The sequence below is a fragment of the Rhinolophus hipposideros genome (genome assembly GCF_964194185.1).
Source record: "Rhinolophus hipposideros genome assembly, chromosome: 11".
Taxonomy (NCBI): Eukaryota; Metazoa; Chordata; class Mammalia; order Chiroptera; family Rhinolophidae; genus Rhinolophus; species Rhinolophus hipposideros.
This window is the reverse complement of record NC_138057.1, coordinates 57064319-57088082: the sequence shown is the minus strand read 5'-3', so window position 1 is coordinate 57088082 and position 23764 is coordinate 57064319. Positions and strand designations below refer to the sequence as shown.

Genomic DNA, 23764 nt, shown 5'->3' with positions numbered 1-23764 from the left:
ATAATTATAGGGAACAAAAGGCAGAAGTGGGGTGGGATACAGATGAATTAGTTGAGTGTCAATAATTAGATGGGACTAGAATGGGGGAAATAATGCATGATCGAAAGCTCAGTGCAAGAAGCTTGAGTAATTGCCACGAACCAGTCTGCTATGCCCCTGCCTTTCCTTTTTGGAAATTGGCCTGGGAAAAAAGATTGAGTTGGTTCAAAGGGAACCCTATGCATGCTTCTCCTATTGCTTCTGCCTATAGACATGGATCTCTGTATCTTAGCCTGGCAGATACTAGGCTTTCGACACACGTTTTGTTGGAGGAGCAAATCCACTAGGATTGATGACAGTGTTATGCATGTCAACACTTCTTCCTAAGACTGGGCCAGTCTACCACGTCTGCTCTAGTCCAGGTGAGACCAGACTTCTCTATATTGCTTCAGTGAAATAGACCGCACCTAGCATGATGGGCAATATTAGGCCAACTGCACCATGCATCCACAATCCTGCCATATGAAGCATTCGCTGCATTTTACTACTGTTTTGTACTGTTTGATAAATGTCACACAAAATTCTGAGGTATATGTCCTAAAATCTTTGTTGACAACCTCATACATATTGGTTGAACACCATCATGATTATAGCTTCAACCATGAAACTCAGTGAAATCTAAATGAAAAATTTAAGTGAATTTTTCCAAACTTTCTTCTACCAAACACAAAACTGATGTCATTAATTATGCAACTGTCTTTCTTTGTTAAATTACCATTAATGAAGAAATGCAAGCCTTATCCTTTCACAAGAGTTGTTACAAAAGGGAGGATGAACGAAGACAATGTCTGGAAAGCCAGGTGCACATTGGGCAGCAGGACAACCCCCTTGCTGGCTGCCCGTGTGACACAGGGCATGTCACTCTGACCCATGCCACAACACATCATAAAAGTGACTTGACTCCCTGAGCCTTTAGGATTACTTGCCAATAATTAAAACTATAAAATGTCAAGGCTCTACTTCACACATTGCTCTTATCAAGTGGAGGGAGCAGTACTGGCCAAAAGCATAAGTCCTACACGTTTGGATTTCGGATCCAGGCTCTCTTTCTTAGTAGCTGTGCAACCTTGGGAAAGTGACTCACTCTTTCTGAGCCTCACTTTTGTCATCTGTTAAAAGAGGCTAATCACTGTAGTCTCCTCATGAGGCTATTGTGAGGATAAAATAAGACAATATGCATAAAGCACTAGGGACATTACCAGGTATTCTTAGGTCTTCATTTGTGTTATTTTATTAGATTACAATTTCTGGGCAAGATCTCTGCATTATGTTTGCCTGAATCCTTAATGCAACCGTAACAACAGTTAATTTATTTAAAAGCCTGGGCTTCTAAGCGAATAAGCTTTAATTTTCAGAAAAAAAAAAGACTTCTCTATAATATAGGTCAAATGAGGTGTGAGATAATGAGACACAGAAAACGTCCTGCAGCCTCGTTGGCTGAGCAGAAGCGATAGCAGCATAGAAAGCTGGTTCTGAGCCCCTTAAACACCTCTAGTAATCAGCAGACTAATGAAAGGAAGGGGATTTCGTCTCTGTTAAAAGAAGTGGAAATATTATGCTCACTTGAGCTTTCTGAGCTTTGGCCTAGAAGGCAAAGTTAAATGGGTTTGCTTGCCAGGAAACAGCTGAGAGAATTTCATCTTTCCTCCGTTCTTGAAGTAAACCCTGCTTCATTACCTCTTTTCTTCTGTCAAGGGAATATCTCAAAGCTTTCTGGCATGTTCTTTACTGCATCCAATCCTGTTTTTAAAACTTTCAGTGATCCAGAAAATAGCTGAATCTGTGCTCTCAGGCAGAACAAAGATCGATGGGGGATCTCCAACTGCTGGCACCAAAAATTCCTTCGCTTGTGACACTAGAACTAGTTACCAAAATGTAGGGGAGAGAGGGTACTCTGCTGTAAACATAATATCTCCCAAATCAATAGCCTCTGTCATCCTGAGATAGAGTTGCTGTTTTCCTACTAAGGAGTTGGTGTAATTGGTATTTGTAAAAGATATCTATTTCAGGGACCATTGTGTGACAGTAGACAAGAGAAAGGAAAAAGCAATAGCAAAGAAAAAAATGTGGTCCTGCAGTCACTTTAGCAAGCACTTCCAACACAATGACTTAACTCTAAGCCGACTGTGACAGCTACCACTTACTGACCCTCACTCTGTGCCAGACACTTTCCACGCATTATCTTGTTCTCACATTTTAGTCTCAAAATGGGTCTGTAAGGTAGGAGGTATTATCCTCGTCTTGGAGATGAGGAATTTGTGACTGAGAAATACTAAATACCTTGTAGAAGGCCACTCGGCTCATAAATGTTAGAGCCAGAATTGAAGCACAAATTGTGCTGACTACTAAACCCTAACCATTATACTTTACTGCCTCTCAGAAGAGGAGAGAAAAGCTCAGCTAACTTACTTTACTGCCAGCAAGGACAGCTTAGGACTTACGAACGTTGTAGATACTAAGAAAAAGGACAATCAGAATCAAACAGTGGGAATATAGGAGTAGGTGGTGACTCCAACCCTTTATCTGGGACTAGAAAGATAGTACCTAGTCAGAGAAGAATGAATGGTCTAAACAAGACCACATTCTTAATTAAGTATGTATGTTTTTACAAATCATTATATATGTTTACCTACATATAGTGAGCAATCATCTTCATATACATCCCTTGTTTTTTCTAAAGTCCCAATTATGGGATGCTGATCTAATGAGAATATTTACATCCACCTACCCTTACGAATCATAATTATTAAACTTTTCTTGGACCATTCTTCCCCCGATCCCCAGTTTTGCCACATCCTATCACATTTGCAATAATTTCCATATTTTATAATTACATTAAATGTCTATTTGTCTACTTACTACAATCATGTCTTCTACTTTGAAGTATCTGGACTGGGTTCAGATATACACCCATTCCTCTTTCCAGAGGGTCTAGCTGACAGCACAAAAATCTAGGATGGGATCAAAGGGGCACTGATATTTTCTGACTTGGACATAGTTACCTGTTTCTTTCCATTAATAAAGGAAAATGAATCCTTTCTGTCACTTTCAGCAATTAAGTATTAAATGTGAAATGAAAAAATAAGATAGTGTCTATCTCCAACCCACTTTATAGGCAACAGGAAATGTTTTGCAGAGGTCAAGGCGCAAAAGCATTTTTATTGATTGAGTGAGATTAGTCAAGGATTCTATTTCCTGATTGATTAGTAAATATTCTCTATAATTTGTGAATATAACTCTTTGTCTATCAATTTCATTGCAAATATCCTCATGTTTCTCATGTTTCTTTTATGATAGGTGTCTAATGCTAGAAATAAGGTATATTGTGGTATTTTTTTAAGGTATGATTCTGTGATTTCTGAAGCATATTTACCTATTTGGTCTTTTAGTGATATGACATTGTATTTTCACTCTTAAATGGCCTAGAATTTACTTTTCATATATGGTGGAATTAGGAATTTAAATGATATTATTTTTCCAAATAATCCATTTTTCAACTCCTAATCTCACGTTTCTTCTATACTCCTTTATAACTTAAATGTATAACATATTAATACAGTATATTAGCTCAATGTACTTCTTCATATGCACTTACATCTGTTCTATTTATTTATCTGTTAATCCTTTTGTTAGTACTTCCCTGTTTTAATTATGAATGTTTTATAAAAATTGCATTTTCTTATGTGTTCTAATACTTTTTAAGGCAAGGCCCCTCTATAATTTTTCTTTTTCCAAATGTTCTTACTATGCTTGCCTGACTTTTCTGTCTGTGAAATCTTAACATGATAAATCCACTCTGATCCATAGCAGATGAAGTAGTCTCCCCCTGCACCACTGAATGATTCTCTAACGCATTTGCAATCCTCTGACACTGGCACCTGCATTGTCAACTTGGTGACTCCTCTCTCCCTCCAGCTCTGCACTTCACTTGTGATTTCATTCATGAGTGCACTTCAGCATGGCTATTTCCCATCCATACTTCTTGCCCTAGACTTTTGGACATTTCTGCTTCCAGAATAATGTAGAAACAGATAATGGAAATAAACCCCTAAAAATCTGGATTAGAGTAGCCTGTCATCTTCGGTAGAAATAAATATTCAGTTCAAAGTGTAGGAAAATTACATTTGAAGGTCCTTTAAATTGCCTATTTAGTTTGGCATATATGGTTTTATGTATACAACTATGTGTAACAATATATATTACAATTCATAAATATATATATTACACTCATTATATATATATATATATATATTACACTCATTTAGGGAAAGGAGAATTATCAGCTCTATTTAACTTCATATTTTCTCTCCCCCTACCTCCCTTTACTGTGCCTATTTATTTTAACTTACATAAATTGAATGTACTTATGAGGCAGTTTTACTCTATTGCATGGTTGAGAGAGGCTTCCTGATTCTTGGTTTGTTCTGTTACTGGATCTCTAATTTAGGAGGTAAGCTGTAAAAACTATTTTTAAAAATTATACCTTCTTTCAGGTCATGGGTTTTGCCCTTTGCAAAAAGCAAACTATATGTAAGACATAGGTTTTGTTTTTAAATTTGGTCTGATAGGTCTTATTTAATTTTTGTCCCAGATTTGATCAACCTTTACTATAAAGGTTGAATTTTAGTGTTAAAAGTTTTCATATCTGTGTGTGTGTGTGTGTGTGTGTGCACATGCACCTGTGCCTTTACATTATATGGAGAGAAATTGGGAGATGCTACATCTGAAGGTGCTAGATAAATACAATATAACTTAGATACTTCTAAAGTATTATTGAATAAATATTTGTTTGAAGAATTGTGTTCCTTGAATCTATGAAAGAATTAATTTCAACATCTGGAATTTCTTAATTGAATCGTTTGTAGGGATGAGCGTGATTACATGGATTAATGATTATCCATGGGAGTGGGGGGATCAGTCTTCATTTTACTCCCATGTCACTCTCTGATGCCAAATGCATTTGTTTCTCTGTCTGGTGCTAAGTGCTCAATATGATTAGCTATTTCACTTCCCAATTTAGCAAGAGGAGAACATTTTCATCCCTATCTCCGTTAGAGCTTGCTCCTTACGTTAGAGCTTGCTCCTTCCTTTTAATGAATCCCTCTGTAGGAAATACATGATGGGTCTTTGTTCCAACTGGGCACAAAATACTGGGGTTTGAAGCTCTGTTAGGAAAGATCTTCTCAGTCTTTCAATGAAGAAATTATCATCATAACCCAGGACTTGAAGGAAGCAAACAACAAAAAGAATTCTGTTTGACAAACAATCTCCTGTTAACTAAGAACTGTGCTAGAAGAGATGGTTGAGATGTGGTCCTGGTCCTAAAGTAGCTTCCAGTCTGGGGTGGGAGATAAACACATAACCAGTTAGCTACACTGTGGTGTGAAGAGTTCTGTAAAAGAGGGGTGAACAAAAATGACCCCATGACACAGACACGAGATGATTAATTCTGCTTGGTCAGCAGTCAGAGGAACACTCCAACAAAAACTCGATTCACCACTGCAGGATATCAACGGGGCAAAATTATTGTGAGGATAAAAAAGATCATCAGCAGCAGAAACAGCTATAAGTGCTCCATGAACTAGTTTCTGGAAATCTGTGTGGAAGAGCTGAGTTTTGCAGGATGAATATGAATACAGGCAAATGCATTCCCAGGTGGAGAGATCAACATATCAAATTTGTGTAGGCATGAAAATGCTCTCTCTCATACAAGAATAATAAATTGTCTTCTATGACTTGTCTTGATGTACATGTTTGGAGTATTGAGAATTAAAGACTAGGAATGGCCTCTTAAGCAGTATTACTGATTTTGAAGTTTATCTTATGGGTGATTCAGAGGTCATGGTGCGGAAGAAAGACATGGTCATATTTTTGTTTTAGAAAGAAAACTGGCAACAGGATAGGGAGCTGAGGCCAAGAAAACAGTTGGGAATAATTTGTACCTGCCAGGTATATGTAGAGCTTGCCTTCCATTGCTCTTTGCTCTGGAAGAGGGTTAAAGCAGAGGAGGAAATAGAGAGGAAGAAGGAGAGGAAGAAAGCTAAAAGAGGAGGGCGGAAAACTCTTGAGCAATTTATATTAATCACGAGTAAGAATAAGGAAATGAAGCTTTCATTCCTCTTACCTCAAGATCTTATATAGCTTCTCAAGCCTGTAAACCAGGCACTACCTACTGGCTACTGTCTCCCAGTGTTTGACACCTTTCTCTCTTTTGCCTCTCATATCTGATCATGTCTTTAAATTTTAATTTAAAAACAAACAACAACACAACTTTTCTCATTGCCCTTGCCACCATTCATTTTCAACACTGGCTTCCAGTTTAAGCACTTAGCACTAATTAAGATCCTGGAAGGCCTGTTTCCCCTCTTCCTGTTGAATGAAGCCTATAGATGATCCCCCCAAAGCTCTGGTTTTATCATTACAAACCCTGCTTGAAGTTTAATTTGGAAGGCAAAAGTCAAAATCTCAGAATAAAGTTTAAGACTCTATCCTACCTGTCACCATGATTGCTTTCATTTACTGCCTTTGGTCATAGTTTTTGTCCGATAAATTCCTTTGGAATCTTCACTCCTCATTCTACATATATCAAAACACTTTCAGTCCTTTAAAGAATTCAAAGTTCAACTCAAATCCTATTTCTTGTTTCACATTTTTTGACAGGTAAGGGAAGGCCACACTTCTTTTTTACAAAGGCTTGAAACTTTACTGAGAAAGTCCTCCTCATTTTTCTACTTAAATTATTGACCTGAATGTTTGGCACTTTCTCAAAAATAGTCTAATAGTCCAATAGTTCCCAAAGGGAACATATTTAGTTCAATTTGGCCAATACAGAGGGTGCTAAAGTACACATTTTAAGAAAGGGAAAAAACTGTATTAAAATTACACTGATGGTAACCACTTTGAGCACCTCTTGTAATTGCAGAAGTCAAATATGACTTGTATTCATGTTTTGTTATCGGTATGTATTCAGTATTACAATTTTAATGCAGTTTTTTCCTTTCTTAAAATATGTATACGTTTTTGGCACCCTCTGTATTTACTATGCACCTAATGTGAAAGAAGTTGTAGTAAACATTCTCAAGATGTCAATATTAAAGGATAGTTACGTTGAATGTCTGCTTTCAGCGAGAACAGTTTAACCAATTTATTCATTAGAGGACTACTGCCACTTCACCTATATGATTAATAACTTGTGACTCTTCAAATAAGATACTCTTCCTTCATTGAGTTGGTGAGTTCTATAAACAGATAAAATTGTGGTGGAAGTTACATAAGCACACATTTCACAGCAAGAATCCTGTCTCAGTAGATACAGAAATGTAATCAAGCCTTCAGTATTGGATGATTCACTTAATCTTAGTATATATATTGTTAATTATTCCACATGTCTTATTCTGTTCAGGCTGCTAGAACACAGACTGCTTGCAAACAACAGAAATTTATTCCTCACAGTTCTGGAGGCTGGAAGTTCAAGATCATGGTGCCAGACTGGTTGGGCGAGGGCCCCTCTTTTGGGTCACAGACGTCAGCTTCTCACTGTGTTCTCACATAGTAGAAGGGGCAAGGGAGCTCTCTGAAGTCTCTCAAGCATTAATATCATTCACGAAGTTTCCACCCTCATGACTTAATCACTTCCCAAAGTCCCTACCTCCTCATACCATCACATTGAGCATTTGTAGTATTTCCACATATGAATTGGGGGAAGCACAAATATTCAGATCATAGCACCACATATTTTAGAAGAAATTCTTCCTCGGGAGCTAAAAGTTTCGGAAACTGATGCATTCATTTTCCACACCATTCTTTTGCAAGTCCCTGCTATTGATTTTAAAGAAAAGCGAAAGTAATTTCTTTCAATTATTTCACCTGAAAGGAAAATTTAACAAACAGGTTAATAACAGCAATAGTTAGAAATGGGATGCATAAAGGGAACAGTCTGTAAGGAAGTAAACAAGATTGATAAAAATTTAAGACCAAATGTATGTATGGTTGTGTCACTCCTGCTGTCTGATACCCTTAGCAAACATTATAAGGAAATCAGTTGTAAGAAATCAGTAATTCCATCAAAATTCCCGCAGCTTTCCAAATGATGGGAATTTTATCCCAGAGACATTCGAGTATCTCAGGGAAAAATAAGAGATTAAGCCTCATAAGAAAACAAAATACCTTATGTTATAATCTTTGGCCGAAGCTTTCTAATTCTTCTTTTTCGTATCTTTAAATACAGAATCCCCTTCACCTACAACTGAGTTTAGAAAATTCCTTAAGTTCTGATGCTGATGTCACTGTCTCAATCCTGACCATGAACAACTGGTACAATTTTAGCTTGTTGCTCTGCCAGGAAGACTGGAACATCACCGACTTCCTCCTCCTTACCCAGAATAATTCCAAGTTCCACCTCGGGTCTGTCATCAACATCACCGCCAACCTCTCCTCCCCTGAGGATCTCTTGAGTTTCCTGCAGGTCCAGCTTGAGGGCATTAAGAACAGCACACCCACAATGGTGATGTTTGGCTGCGACATGGAAAGTATCCGGCGGATTTTCGAAATGGCCACCCGGTTTGGGATAATGCCCCCTGAGCTGCATTGGGTGCTGGGGGATTCCCAGAACGTCCAGGAACTGAGGACAGAAGGTCTGCCCTTGGGGCTCATTGCTCATGGAAAAACAACACAGTCCGTGTTTGAGTACTACGTACAAGACGCCATGGAACTGGTTGCAAGAGCTGTAGCCACAGCCACCATGATCCAGCCAGAACTTGCACTCATTCCCAGCACAATGAACTGCATGGACGTGGAAACTGCAAATCTCACTTCAGGACAATATCTGTCAAGGTAGGATGTAAGACCTGGGTCCTATCTCCACTCCTGGGGCTGTAAGGGAAGTAAAATTTCCCTATCGATCTCTTCGGCAAAAATCTTGACTCCGAATAACTTTAATAATATTTCTGAGAGGTTTTCAGGTTACATAAGGTTAGTATTTCATGATCTGTCACCTGGAATTTGATCTACAGACTTTTAGCACATGGTGTATTGTAGGGAACACTCAATCCTGCTTTTAAACCCGGGCTTAGTCCCTTACTACTTGTATATTCTTGGCAAGTTATTTAACAACTCTGAGCCTCGGTTTTCTAATCAGTAAACTGGGTTAATATTGAATAGCTTGATATAATAAAGATACCATGAAATTATATATGAAAAGTACCTAACACTGTGCTTGGCTCGTAGTAAACAAGTGTGTCTATCCCTGCCCATATTTTCCCATAACAACATACCTGAGAAACATCTCCCTAAATCTATACAGAGAAAAAAATTAGTCAAGCAAGAAATAGACCTTTCTCTCTCCTCCCAGGCATTGATGCTGAAGGCAGTATAGAGCAGTGGTTAAAGGCATAGACCCTGGAGCCAGACTCTGAACTTGAATTTTAGCTCTGCCTCTTACTACTTGTGTGACTTGGTCGAGTTTTACTTAACTTCTCTGAGCCTTAGTTTCCTATGTTCTACATCTATTTATATTATCAATAGATCCTACTATCCATGAAGTCATTATAACAGATAGATGGATAGATACATAGATAAAATGAACTAAAAGCTTACAGGAAATGATTGTGTGTATATATATATATATATATATATATATATATATATATAGAGAGAGAGAGAGAGAGAGAGAGAGAGAGAGAGAGAGAGAGAGAGAGAGAATGTGTGTGTGTACATTTTTAATTTAGGTACTTTTCCTCTCTAGTTCCTCAGACTGGTTCAGAAGCTGTGATGGAAAAAAGCCCATTTAAATTAAAGAATAGCCCATTTTATAGAAATGGTTTTCATGATCCCCAGAAAAAGGAAATCATCCTTAAAGGATATTTTATAGGGGGCCTAGATTTTTTTCTGAAAAGAACCACATATAGTCAGAGAGGCCAAATCAGAGAATCATTGCTTATTCAGAGATGAAGGCTCAGCTCTAGGCGAGGCCCCATTTTTAAGCAGTCCTATGGGAACAGGGACACTTGACTGTATTGAGGAACATAAGGCAACCTCATAGTGTCTTGCCTTTCAAAAAGATGATTATTTGATGAAAGGTCAGGAGGTCCAAGCATTTACGTTTAATTTTATATATGTGGATTGAACACCTACCATGTGCAAGGCAACATGCTAAATACCATATATATGGCAGAATTTAAGCACAGCCTATACACTCCCTAAAGAATGCTGTTAATAACATAAAATAATTGAAAACTCATTTGTTAGTGACCTATTAATGATAAAATTAGATGTTCTACCATAATCTGACTTTTCCATTTTTTTCAATTTTCAAATGAATTGCCACAAGAGTAAATTCTGTGCATATTTTTATTTTACAGCCGCTGTCCAGATTTAATCTACTGTTTTCGAACATTGTTGCAGCTCAGAATTTTATCTAGGATAAGAAGCATTCTCCTTTGTAACAAAAATATAAGCAAAGCTTTTGTTTATATCATAAAATAGTCATTATGTTGAAAGGACAATCGGAAACAGCAGACAGGAAAAACCACTGGTGGAAACTACATTAAGTTAGCATCTTTTTGTCTCACATGAAATGGAGACTACAGGAAAAATGATTCTGTTGGATCCTAAAAATGTCTAGAAACTACAGGAAAAAATATTTGTTAACTTAGGTTGTCTATACCTTAGGGGATTCATTTTATCAAGATCAAACTGATCTTTCTGGCTCCTCAAGATTTAATTTATGTTCAAGTTACGTGCCTCCTTCCACAAGGATCCCAAGGCACTTTGTACCTGAAATTATATGGTGGTACTTAGCCTGTTCCACCGTCACTATTTGCCTGTGTCTGACTCCTGAACTAAAATATAAATTCTGTTATGTGGAAATATTATTCAGCCTAGTTTAATACCTAGCATATAGCAACCATTTAATAGACCTTTATTGACATTGATGTAAAAAGAAAGGAAATTTTCTATTATATTTACACCCCACACCAAATGTAGCTATAGAAGAAAAATGAGTGGTTGCTAGATAAATAAAATTTTGTCTACACTAAAAACATAGTGTTTTTTTTTTTAAATTTACCTGGATACCATCTAGTTTTCATCTATTCTATTTTTTTCTTTTTAATGAAATGTTAGGTTGGTGGATAACTTTGCCCTTGTGGCTATTTCCACATGTTTATTCCACAAACTTTAAAAGCTATAAAAAAAGAGTGTGAGGTTTGAAGCCCAGCAGCAACTCACAATGTGTAAGGGTCAGTGACAATATTATTGCCCCCATGAATGTGTTTGAGAACGAACACAAAACACTTCAGGAAATATGTCCAGGACTTCTTAAACTCCCTGAGGAACACAGTCAAAGAGAAAGTTTCAAAGTGTTCAGGAAAAGGTCAAGGGAAGTGGGCTAAACCCTAAACGAAGTCTTTACAAGGAATAACTGAAAAGCTGCCTTAAGCTATAAAACATCTGTGGATTTTTCATCATCTTGATTTATTTTGTTGAATACAGTATTTTAGAAAGTTCTTTATTTTCAGTCCATAAGTCACATCTGCATACAGTAATTTTCTTAATTGTTCCTGAATTTTGTGAAGCTGACCCCACTTCCTCACTGCATAATGAAAGTCTTGAGGATAATGAGCCATGAATAGCAAGCATCAAAGTTGTGCAAGCTTTTCATTTCTCACACAGTCATTTTCACTTGGGGCTGACAGAATTGTTAACATTTTTAAATGTTAATGAAATCACCAAAAGCTTGGCTTTTTCAGCATAGGCTTTTAGACTAGAAAAATCATTTCTCATGGCAGACTAGACAGACGTAATTACAGGTATAAAAGATTGTGTTCTTCCTGGGCCCCCACATGCCAGAGCAAATGTCCATCACAACGAAATGTAGACAAAACCATTTGAGAGGCAAGTTCATCGTGTGATCTTTTAACAATGTATTGGCAAGTTGTTTTATTAAATGCTAATTATTTGAAGCAGTGAAACCCAATATATTATTTGGTAATAACTTCAGAAATACATGTGTATGGGCGTTTTTATGCAGCCAGTGACTCTTTGTTGAACTAGGGTGAGATAGACAAAAATGAAGATTTGCAGCCTGCCATTTTGGAGCTGACAGCTTAGAACATGAAGTTGGAAAATAAGAAAATGCTTATAAAACAAAGGGATATGTGATTCTTAAAAGAGCTATGTTCAGATACATAGGGGAGAAAGTAATTAACTCTTCTCAGAGACTAGGTGATGAGGGAAATAACACTGAAATTGGATCTTGATAAACGAATAGAAGTTTTTTGATTTGGAGCAAATTCACAGGCAGTGCAAATTTACCAAGACCTGAACGAGAAATTGAGTATAGTTGGAGCATACATTGCATATGAAGAGGATTTGACATGATTCTGGAAAAGTAGTTAATTTGATAACACGCCACACAAGGCTTGTATGCCAAGCTAAGGAGTTTTCATTTTATATGCATGCTGGATATCACTCGAATGGCAGAACATTAGCCATGACATATTATGAAATCATAATCCTGTAACAAATTAATCAAATACAGTAATATAGCATAAAAACCTTTCAAGTAATTTTTTAAAACCATTAGGATACAATTTTTTCTTTTTCCTGAAAATTGGTTTTAACCTTGCCCGTGTTTACTCCTTTATTGCATTCTAAACAACCAGGCTTTGGTGAAAATGAATAGAAGTTTGAGGACTCACCTACCTGCTCATCCTAGGGTTTTCTGAAGGTCTTGGGTGTTAATGCACCTATTCATCCTGGAGAAAGAGCTTCCTGGGTTCCTCATAGCCTGGTCAAGGCAATAATTATTTTTTAAGAATTCCTAGAGTCTAGACACTGATAGACATCTTTTTACCCTTGGCCTGTGTGCTCCTTTGGCCTGTGTGCTCCCTTACCCTCTGGCTAATTAATCATTTTCCCTATAGCTATTGTAGTTTCTAAGTAGGATATGGAATCTTGTCTTTGTTTTTTGAGCAGCTTATGTAGTTCAGTTCTGTATAAAGTAGGTAGTGATTAATTCATTTATTCATTCACAGACATTTGTTGAAGCTTACTAAAATTAGGCTAGGCCTTGGCTAATGCTAGAGACACAAAGAATAGATGACAGAGGCCCTGCTCTTGGGAAATTTACAAGCCCCTTTTCTGTTCTCCAACCAGGAGAGGATATGCTCCTCTTACTATCTGTATTTTTTATCCATTTTCTTTGACCTAACTATTATTCTTCACTGGGACAACACTCATTCTACTTGTGATTATCCTCTGGCATTAGCTGGTATTTTAAGCCCCCTGCTCAAGGCTGGCCTTGCAGAATGATCCAACATCCTATAGACTCTTTTCCTTCCAAGTTATGTTCATTTTTATGCTTGTATGGTTAAGCAATACCAAGATTCACCAGCCTTTCATTAATAGTAGATGTTGCTTTATTTATTGATTCTACACATAATATTCAGAACCTATTATGTGAGGTACTAGGGAACTTCAGGAAAAAAGAATAAAACAAATACCCATTCAAAAATCCCGTGGTATAAAGTCATGATGGTCCCTATTAAATATTAGAAGAGTTACAGAAGAACTTGAGGCTGCATGATATAATTATAATTTAAGGTATTTTCATCCTCCTTTATATTAATATACAATCATTGTGACCCTGGCAAAATTATTTAACCTCTGAAAAATTTAATTTCTGAACTATAAGGATTTTGAAACCTTGAAAAGTTAAGTGGTAAGCCTAAGGTCATTCAGCTAGTACTTTATAAGGGGAGATTTAAACGAATTCATCTAAATCGAAGTTCCAGGCTCTTTCAGAATTAATATTAACTTTCCTTAATTGGAATCCCATTAACATTGCAATTAATATTCTTTCAGTCAAAATCTATATAAATCAGGAGGCATGATTGCCCATGTATACGCATTCTTGTTCTAAGGACCTCTATTGAGCCAAACTAATTAGCCTATATGTTTCAACAGGTACTGAGAAGAAATGCAGTTTCCTTGAACATGGAAGACAGGGTTTGGGTGCTGGTAACACTGGTTCCTTGGATCCCCAAGGAGAACCCATTGCTATGGGGTGACCTACTTTGTCCATTTGTTACTCCTAGGTTAACTTTGAGTCAGTAGGTATTATCAATCAGGCATCAACACTTAAGGTCTGTGCTTCCAGATATTTGCTATAGGAACCCCTATCACCGGACTAATTTGGCTAAAATCCTTGGAATTTGCCCTTCCTTCTATGTCACTTAAGTCATGCAAAGAGCTGAGTCTGAAATTTTCTCTGAGTCATGGGAGCCTCAGATAAGGAACAATGGAAAAGTGTATTTCATCAGGACCCTATTTTGATGATGTATCAGCTTAAATTTGCTAATCTAGCAAACAGTAGGTATTAAACTGAAATTTTTCCAAAATAGGAGAGCTTCCAAGCTTTTATTTGTCTGAGAGGTAACTGTGTTCCTTTGTTGACTTTTTTACTTTGTATGCACCTACTATAAAAATTTGAAACTATGTCAAACTATGGAGATACAAAGGGCAATACTGCAGCTCTACTCTGAATTCCAGATCTGTCTTTTGGAGCCACTTCAATCTCTAGATCCTGTTACTCTTTGTACGGAGGCTTGACTGGTAAATACTGCATAATGTCCCATTGCCAGGGCTATGCTAAGGGAAGATATGTCAACACCTGGACTAGTGCTGGGGCCAAATCTAGAGAGCTAGAATGAATTAAGTGGGAGTATTACCCGAAGCAACCAGGAGCAGTCCAAGGGCTGGGCACAGGCCATAACTATGGAGAAGAGTCAAGGTTCATCCCAAAACGCAAAGGGAAAGAAAACAACCAAAGGGTAGGGAACAGATCTGACCACCATGTGGGTGAAAAACAGAAAAAAGTGTCAGCTTGCCAGTTGTACTATATGAAAGAAGAGAAAAGAGAATGCTATATCCATGTGTCTGAGTTTTTGGTGTAGTGACACGCTCACACACACTAATAGTAATACAGCCCAAAATTTATATTAAAATAGGACCCAATCACATAGATTAGTGTTTTTTCCTTCTTGGAAAAAAGTCAAGAAGGATAGGAGCACTCCTTCCACTCTACAGTTTCATCTATAGGTAACCGAATTGTGCAGATATTGGCAAAACGTAGACCCAAATAATTAATATATGTGTACATATATACATTTAACGTTATTAAATTACTATTGTCTGTTAGTGGATAGAAGCCTATTTTAAAAGGTGAGCTTTGTAAGTTGCTTTTAAAAATGATGCAATCAATGTTTACAATGTGTGGGACCCTCTGCTCTGAAGATTGAAATTTAGCCGTTTCTCATTCCTATTAAATTCCTTATCATCAGAGAGATTTCCCATTGAACTACTTTCTATTATCGATACTATCCATTATTCAGGGGGAAATGTGTTGGACTTTTAATGCTTTGAACAATCTATACATTGCAAATGCAAATACTTCCTGGCTGATTGAGCCCTATTCTTCTGGCAAAGTGATGAAGAGATCTCTTTAAGAGATGCATTTCTGATCTGAGCAGAAGACAGGTGTTTTATTGCATTTACCCCTCAAACATTACTGAGCAGTTATCCTGGCCAGGCACTGTGTTTTGCCTGAGATCCAAAGATGACTCAGTGAGATAAATGCTTGGGTGAACAGTGAAGTCTCTTCCCACATGACAGCCTGCAGTGTTATGAAGCAGAGCAGTGGGAAGGGGAGGATGTGTTCATTCCTAACAGCAACTCTGGAAGAGACTGTTCTCGAAATGTGGAAAACATCAAAATCCATGCGTCTTAGGGGACCTAGAGTGGCAACAACAACAACAACAACAACAACAACAACAAATAGTTAAGTTAACTAGGTATAGTCAATAGCTGATTTAAGATAAGATCTCTTACTAACAGGATGGAATATTGTTATTTCCTTTGTACAATGTCCACCGAAAGGAGGAGAAAGAGGGAGAGGAAGAGAGGACAGGATAAAATTCAGAAAATAAAATATGAGAAAGAACATTAAAAGAATAATGAGATAAACATAGATTAAACCACATGCCAAAAACTGGGAATACCGGAGGAAGAGGAAATAAACTAGAAGCTGAGGAAGACACACAAAATGAGAATAATTTAGGGAATAAGAGGGATTAGGGAAAATGTCATGAATAATTAAGAAAAATCACACACAAGGATTAAAATACAGACATAACAGTATAAATAGCTAATAATTCAGACAACTGGAGATCTATGGAGGCTGTGAAAGATGAGAATTGGGTATAAGTTTTCTAAAAGACATGAGATTATCCAAAGAGAGAATAATTTGGGACCCCTCAATGATAAAGAACAGAAAGGAAAAAAATGATGTAAGTATGAGCTGATACAAAGAAAGTTCACAAAGAGAAAAATAAATTTTAAGGCTTTACAGAGCAAAAATATTCCCATGTACAGATATGATAAAAGGAAGGCAACAATCTGGGAAAAGAGCAAAGATAAGAGGGCAATTTAATAATAAATAAGAACCAATGCAGTCGTGTACAACTGTGGAGGATGTGAGGTTTTGATTAGAAGATTCATTACATGATGGTAGATATGAATCACATGAAGAAAAGATGGGATTTCTGAATATCAATGGGTCTCTTCCCAACTCTTCTTCTCTTCTCCGGGAAAAAGAATGGGAGACTTTGGGAGTATTCCTCTGTCTTATACTAAAAGGGCTTTCTTGAGCTTTTCCACTACCGTCAATAGATCGGAAGCTAAATTAAACATAACCGAGAAATAAATATTTAGATTCAGTGCATAAGAGAAAGTAAACCTGACAAGAATTAGGTGGTGCTGGTGGGAGGAGAGTTGGGGAGAATGTCACTAGCAATAACATAGCCAAAGATTTCTAATCAGGCAAAGGTAGAAAAATCACAATTAAGTTCTCACAGGCTACGAAATTTTATAGAGCTTTGGAAGATGAACAAATCTCTCATTCTTCAGGGGGAAAATATCCAATATGATGAGATGATCATGGGAAAAGATATTCAGCTCATTTTTCAAGATATAATTGAATGAGGATACAGATTTTTTTTTTAAATGATACAAAGAAAGTTCCCAAATGGAAAAATAAATTGTAAGGCTTTACAGAGCAAAATACTAGATACTCTCATGTACAGATAAGATTAATGAAAGGCAACAATATGGGAAAAGAGCAAAGATAGCAGGACAATTTAATAAGAAATGTGAGATGCAGATCTACAAAGAGACAAGTTGGTGAGTAAAAAAAAAGACCAAAGTAGAAATAAATACACAAGAAATAAATAAACAATTGGGCATGGAAGAAGACACATGAAGATGATGATGTATTTAAACAATACAGATAGATTTATATGTCTCCAAAGTGAAGACTGGAAACAATGGCATTATTATAGAGCTAATTCAAAGGCAAGAAAAGTTACAAATTTATAATAAATATAAAAACAATATTAGTAAAACTTTATATGCTGTATAAAATAGAAGAAAAATCAGGAGGCAACAAGCCTTAAAATCTTTAAGATCATGACAGTATTTGTAGTGGAAGATTTTTTATGTAAGTTTAATAAATTTCAGTAACTTTAGAATTGGGAAGAGATTCATAGATGTTCAGATTTTAGTAAATTTTAGCAAGTTTTATAAAAGTAAAAACAGTTCATGAATAATATCATTAATCAGATAAATGAAGATAAACACTGCAGTTAACATTCTATTATTAAAGAAGATTATGTGAACACAAGTATGTCCTAATCCAAGAAAACTAGAAAAGCGAGAGAGGTGGGAAGAGACGTACAAAGAAGGAATTAACAAGACAAAAATCAAAATTCACTGAGGAGAAATGCTTAAATTCGTATAAATGATACATGCGATTCTATAGCAACAAATTCCTAGAAAAGTATCATTTGCCAAAATTGACCCACAGAAATGGAAAGCCCAGTAGAAGAGACTGAAAAAGTGATTAAACAGTTACCATTTTTTTAAAGTGCCAGGCCCAGATGGTTTTACCACTGACTCCGACAAATTCAAAAGGAAAACAAAACACTAAACAGTTCAGTTGACATTGATCTACATTTCCTGGAAAAATTCTTTGCTTTCTGTACTTTTAAGAGTACCTTTGGTCCCACGTTGAAAATAATACCATAACACATCTCTCAAATGAATTATAGGGGGATAGTATAATGAGATTTACTTTTTGCCATAAAATGAGTTAAAGAGACCCAAAGAGAACTTCCACAAGCTCTCTTCCCCACATCCACATCTCTTGCCTCTGGGCCCTACCTTTTCTCTGCCTTCTCTGTGCCCATACTCTTCAATTCGTAGCAAGAGCATCACCGATACTTGCACCTTAGTGCACCATCCCTTTTGCTCCTCAAGGGCACTGTCCCAGGAATTTTCCTCATTCTCTCCTACATCAGTAATTTTTCTATTTTTACTGGATCATTTCCATCAGCATAAAATCCTATCCTTTTATATACATCATATACACACATGTATGTTTACACACACACACACACATTTGTTTGCTTGATTTTTCCCTCCACCACTATTTTATTTATAGCATCATCCTCTAAAGAGTGATCTCTCGTTTTTCTCCTCCCATTCTCCCTTGAAGCATTAGGCTCCAACACCTCTCAAGTTACTCTAATGAAGTCACCGGTGGCTTACACATTTCTAAAGCCGATGGTCAATTCTCAGTCCTCATTGTATTTGATGGGTTAGAAGCGTTTGACACTGTCCCCTCTCTGCAACACCTTTTTCACTTGGCTTCTGGAACACAACACAGCCTGCCTTTCTCCTACTTTTCTCCATGTCTGGTTACTTCTTAGTTTCCTTTGGTAGTTCTTTCTCACCTGTCCCACTTCCCAATGCTGGAGTGCCCTGGACTTATTCCATGGACTTCTTCTCATCTACAAATACTCACATCGTGATCTCATTTGGTCTCCTTAAATACCACGTAGAGAGTGATGCCTCCCAAGTCTGTATCTCCAATCCAAACCTCTTTCCTGAACTCCAGGTGATCTCCAACTACCTACGTGACCTCTCCATTTGGATGTTTACAAGTTATCTCAAACGGAACAGCGAAATTGAACTCCCAATAGTTCTCACCCATCTCCAACCGTTTTCTTACAGTTTTCTTAATGGCAACTCCATCTCTCAATTACTCAGGGCAAAAACTTTGGTGTCACCTGTGCCTCTCCTTTTCCTAGCAACCATAGCTGAGCCATCAGCAAATCCTGTCAGTTCCAGAACAGACCAAGATCCAACTAATTCTTCCCACCTCCACTGCTACCATCTCAGTCCAAATCACCATCTCCTTTTGTCTGGGTGTTTGCAACATCCTCCCAACTGGTCTTTCTGCTCTTGTCTCTCTTTAGTCCACCGTGACAATCCTGTTAAAATGTAAGTCATATCATATCGCCTCTCTGCTCAAAACCCACCAATGGCTTTCTATCTCATGTAGAGAAGAAACAAAGACCTTACAAAAATCCTATTTTCCCCAATTCCCACTCCCTGTAAGTTTTCTCTGACCTTGTCTTCAGCTCTCCTTCCCTTCTCTCCTGTAGCTTGTCCTTAAACATACCAGGTATAATCCCATTTTGAGGACAATGATCTTCTTGCTCCCTATAGAGGGCGTGCTCTGTACCCTGACACCCTCCTGGTAGAAAAAGTGATGAAAAAGAGATTAAAGCTGGGGGAAAAAATTCCCTTTCATCAGCTTTTTACTCAAATATCACCTTCTCATAGAGGCCATTTTGTCCTCTCTAATCTAAAATTTCACTCCACTACCACCAATCCTGATGCATTTTATTTCCTAACTCTGCTTTATCTGTCCTCCTTTGCACTTAGCAATATCTAACATCCCATACATATTACCTATGTATAATATGTATTATGTCTCCTTCAGTAGAATATAAGCTACATATATTGTTGTGCTTTGTTCACCCAGGACCTCGAACAGTGCCTGGCACATTGTGAGTATTGTTAAGTGAATAAATGATTGAATAGGTGATGTGTTGTTTTGTTAATTTCTTTGTTCATTTGTTTTCATGAACAAGAAAGCTCTTTAATTAGTACGTCAAGTTTTGTGTGAAAATGTGGCTTTCAAAATATATCTTAAGTATATTAAACACTGATCTTACCTATACTGTGAACTGTCTCAAAAATATTTTTCACATAGTTTGCAAAGTGCAAATTTTATCTCAGCTCCTATACAAATCAACAAATTCTTAATTAGTGACATAATTGGGAATTTTTACTAAAGTAGTAAATTAACTAATGAGCTTCATTCTTTTGAGCAGAGTGGTATCTTGGGGGTTTGCTGATAAAAAGAAAGAAACATATATACCTGAACTGCTTTGTTACACACTCACCAGGTGCGAGGCACAGTGAAACTACATTCTCACTCATAGAGTGCGACATCAGACCCTTGGCATACCATGACAACTATTGTCAGATGCCTCTCCATGGTCTCCTGGCCGCCATCTCTTCCTTCCTATAGATGCGTTTTATCTGTTTCCAGATCAATATTACTAATGCAGGTTTCTGGTTGTATCGTTACTGTGCTCAGAAATCTTCATGGTCCCCCTTTTCCTATGAAAATAGGAAAATCTAATCTCATACAATAGACATGCGAAGCTTCTACAGTCTAGTTGCAATTTGCTTTTCCTATATTATTTTCTCGCACTTCTCTACCCTGTTCTCCAATTAGATTGTTGTGCTTACCACCCCTGTTATGTGTTCCGCCTCCTTACCTTTTCTCATAATGTTCCTGAATCTGGAAAATTTATTTAGCCTTCATATCTAGGCTGGAGCAGCATGCGATCAGCAGTGTGGTGGTATTATGGGCTCCTGTGACTCAGGCTCGAAATTTCTATTTAAAAAATTTAAGATTACTTTCCCCTTTGATATGCCCACATTGCTCTATGGACTTATACAGAATTGATATTCAACTAAATACTCCAGATCTTATTTATATGACTTTCCATCAAGCCAAATTTTACACATTCTTAGTATGGTTTGTAAACTAAACGCAACCCTGTGCATTTGGCTCTCTTAAAATCACTCCTCTTTTTTTGAGATATGTGTCTGTTGATTATGCCACCTTCTCTCCACTTCTACTGCTGTTGTCTTAGCCCTTATTCTCTTAAGCCCCTTGTGAAACAAGCACAAAGAAAGGAAGACAGGAAGCAAGAGGGGGGGAAGGAGCACTATTCCTGACATCAGAAACTACGCTCAGCCCCCTCTTCTTTCCAAACCATTTCCTAATAGCTAGGGGGAAACATCTTTCTAAAATTAAATCTGATGATCATGTGTCTCCACAGATGAAATTCCCTCCATGGCTCTCCATTACCTTCATCATGGCCTCAGACCTTTTGTAACTCATTTTCCATCTTTGTCTCCAGCCCTGTTTCTCACTGCTTGTCATCCTGTGGCTTGCCCTCTCTGTTTCTGACTTTTACACATGCATCTCCCACTGTAGTTGCTTCTTCAAGATTCAGCTCCAGCACATCTTTCCTCTAAGAAGCCTTCCTTGTCACCCCTAGAGTAAAATGTGCAGGTGCTCTGCTCTCTGTTCCCACGGCGCCCGGCTTTACTGCTATTGCACTGCTTTACAAGCAGAGAAAGCTTGTTTACTTTGCTTTCGCCCCATTCCTAGATTTTGAGCTCTTTGGGAACAATGAGTGGCTTTCATCTCTATAACTCTCATGGCTAGGAACAGTGCTTGGTTTTTATATCCGTTTACCTTGCCAATAAAATTATTCCCTGATTTCTCTTTTTCTTGTTCATCCAAGAAGAGACCGGGGCAAGATAAAAACGAACCTGGTCGAATTTGATTACAACAAAACCAGGATTTTTTAAATCTTTTAATTATCACACTGAGTATTGAAACTTCACTACACATTGTCATTGCATTACACAGAATGTGAAGTACGACAATAAAAGCTATCAGTGAGATCATTTTAATTTACCTTCACCATAAAACTGAAAATAAAATAGGCAGTAGTAATCTATCATAAATAGAGATTCTCTGAGACCCAGTTTCTTGATGCCAATTGCATAGTGAAATAAGCACTGGATTTTCTGGTCTGAGGAAATTGAAGACATTTAGGTCCTGATTGATTGGCCTTTCTGTGACAAATGAATGCCTCAGAGTCGGCTGAGCATTGTCCTTCAGTCACCGCCATCTTGAATGTTATTTAGTACCCACAACGAGGCATGGTTTTACTGGAATAAGGGAGTTATGTGATCTCTGAAAGATTTCTGATGGCGTCTAGTGCCTTCTTTTCTGAGATCATTTCAGTACATATGTATTCATTGGTCGTCTTTCAAGAGTGCATCCAGTTAAAAATCTATAATCATTAGGCCCCAAATATTCTTAAAGTAATGAAGGTCTCCTCTTTCTACAACTTTAACTTTCCTTTCTCAGTCACTCAATTAACTAAATGAAATTAACCTATTTATTACTAACCATTTTATTCCCCAGGCAATGTCAGCAAGTGTGTGTGTTTGTCGTGTGTTTCTTGACAAATCTAAAAGTAGGCTGCTCCTCAGAAACACAACTGTAGTCATCCTTTCCTTCTCATACCTAGGTAATTATCCATTGATTAATCTGTATGTTTTTATGATTCGGATCCCTACTTCTCTAAAGAAGCAGAAAACTATTTTAAAGTCTAGGATAACTGAGACTTCATTACTTGTGGCAAAATAGAATTCATTTTAAGTGGTAGCGTCCCACTGGGGAGTGCTAACATGAATAATAATCATTACGTGCAATCTACCAAAATGAGTAATTTCATTGCATTTAGTGATAGCATCTTCAAATGTGATTTACATTTATATCTCTAATGAAAATTAGTACATTCTTCACACTTTCTGATTTTTCTATCTCCTTTCTGTGGCAGCATAACTTCTTACTACTTGTATTTGCATTTGTAAATTACTGAGTAATGTTTGTGGCAGGCAGTGTTCATCCGAATGTGTTTTGCTTAGAGCCTAGACTTGTATCATCTGATTCCTCAAAAAAATCTTCTGTGGTACATTCCACATTTCAATTTAATTCCTTTTCATTTGAAATGTGTCTTGAGTACCCTCTATGAGTTTATCATAATGTAGTACTTTGCGTTTCCAATGAGAAAAGTTCTACTAAGAGATGGGAAAGTGACGTAGGAACAGCCTTGATTGAAAAAACTTGAATGACATTAAATAATAACCACCATATCTGGAGTACTTGTTCTATGTCAAAAGGTGTGGTCTGTGCTTTATGTTCCTTATTTCCAACCCTTATAATGGAGGAAGTATTATCTTCCCCATTTGCTGATTATGAAACTGAAGCTTAGAGTTAAGTAGATTGCCCAAGGACAATGCTAGAAGGTAGCTGAACCAATATTGAAGCATAGGTGTCTCTGATGTCAAGTCTGGGCTTTTATTCTGACACAAGGCCATAATTAAGAGTACAGAGGTGCCACAAACTTACCATGTTACCTCTGATTGTCTTATCTTCCCAAACTCAAGACGACAGAGGCTCTGATTAAGCATCTTCCTGCCTTGCCCATCTCAGAATGTAGATGTACGGACAGTGCCCTGGTTCCTGGGGTTAGGAATCAGTATGTCATTCAGTTGGTAGTTTTCCTTTCTTTGACTTCTGACAGAAGCTGTTTCTAGAGCCAGAGCCAGCTGTTTTTCTCTAATGACTTAAAGGGAGGATAGCGTGAGGCTATATGGAGAA

General features: G+C 37.3%; 1 protein-coding gene across 1 annotated transcript in view; it reads left to right on the top strand.

The window, feature by feature from the left end:
* GRIN3A (glutamate ionotropic receptor NMDA type subunit 3A) overlaps nucleotides 1-23764 on the top strand; it is a 141219-nt gene that overhangs the window by 39538 nt on the left and 77917 nt on the right. Inside the window, exon 2 of the mRNA XM_081067844.1 lies at nucleotides 8267-8871. Within this exon, the coding sequence (XP_080923970.1) occupies nucleotides 8267-8871 (605 nt within the window). The remainder of the gene's footprint in view (nucleotides 1-8266; nucleotides 8872-23764) is intronic.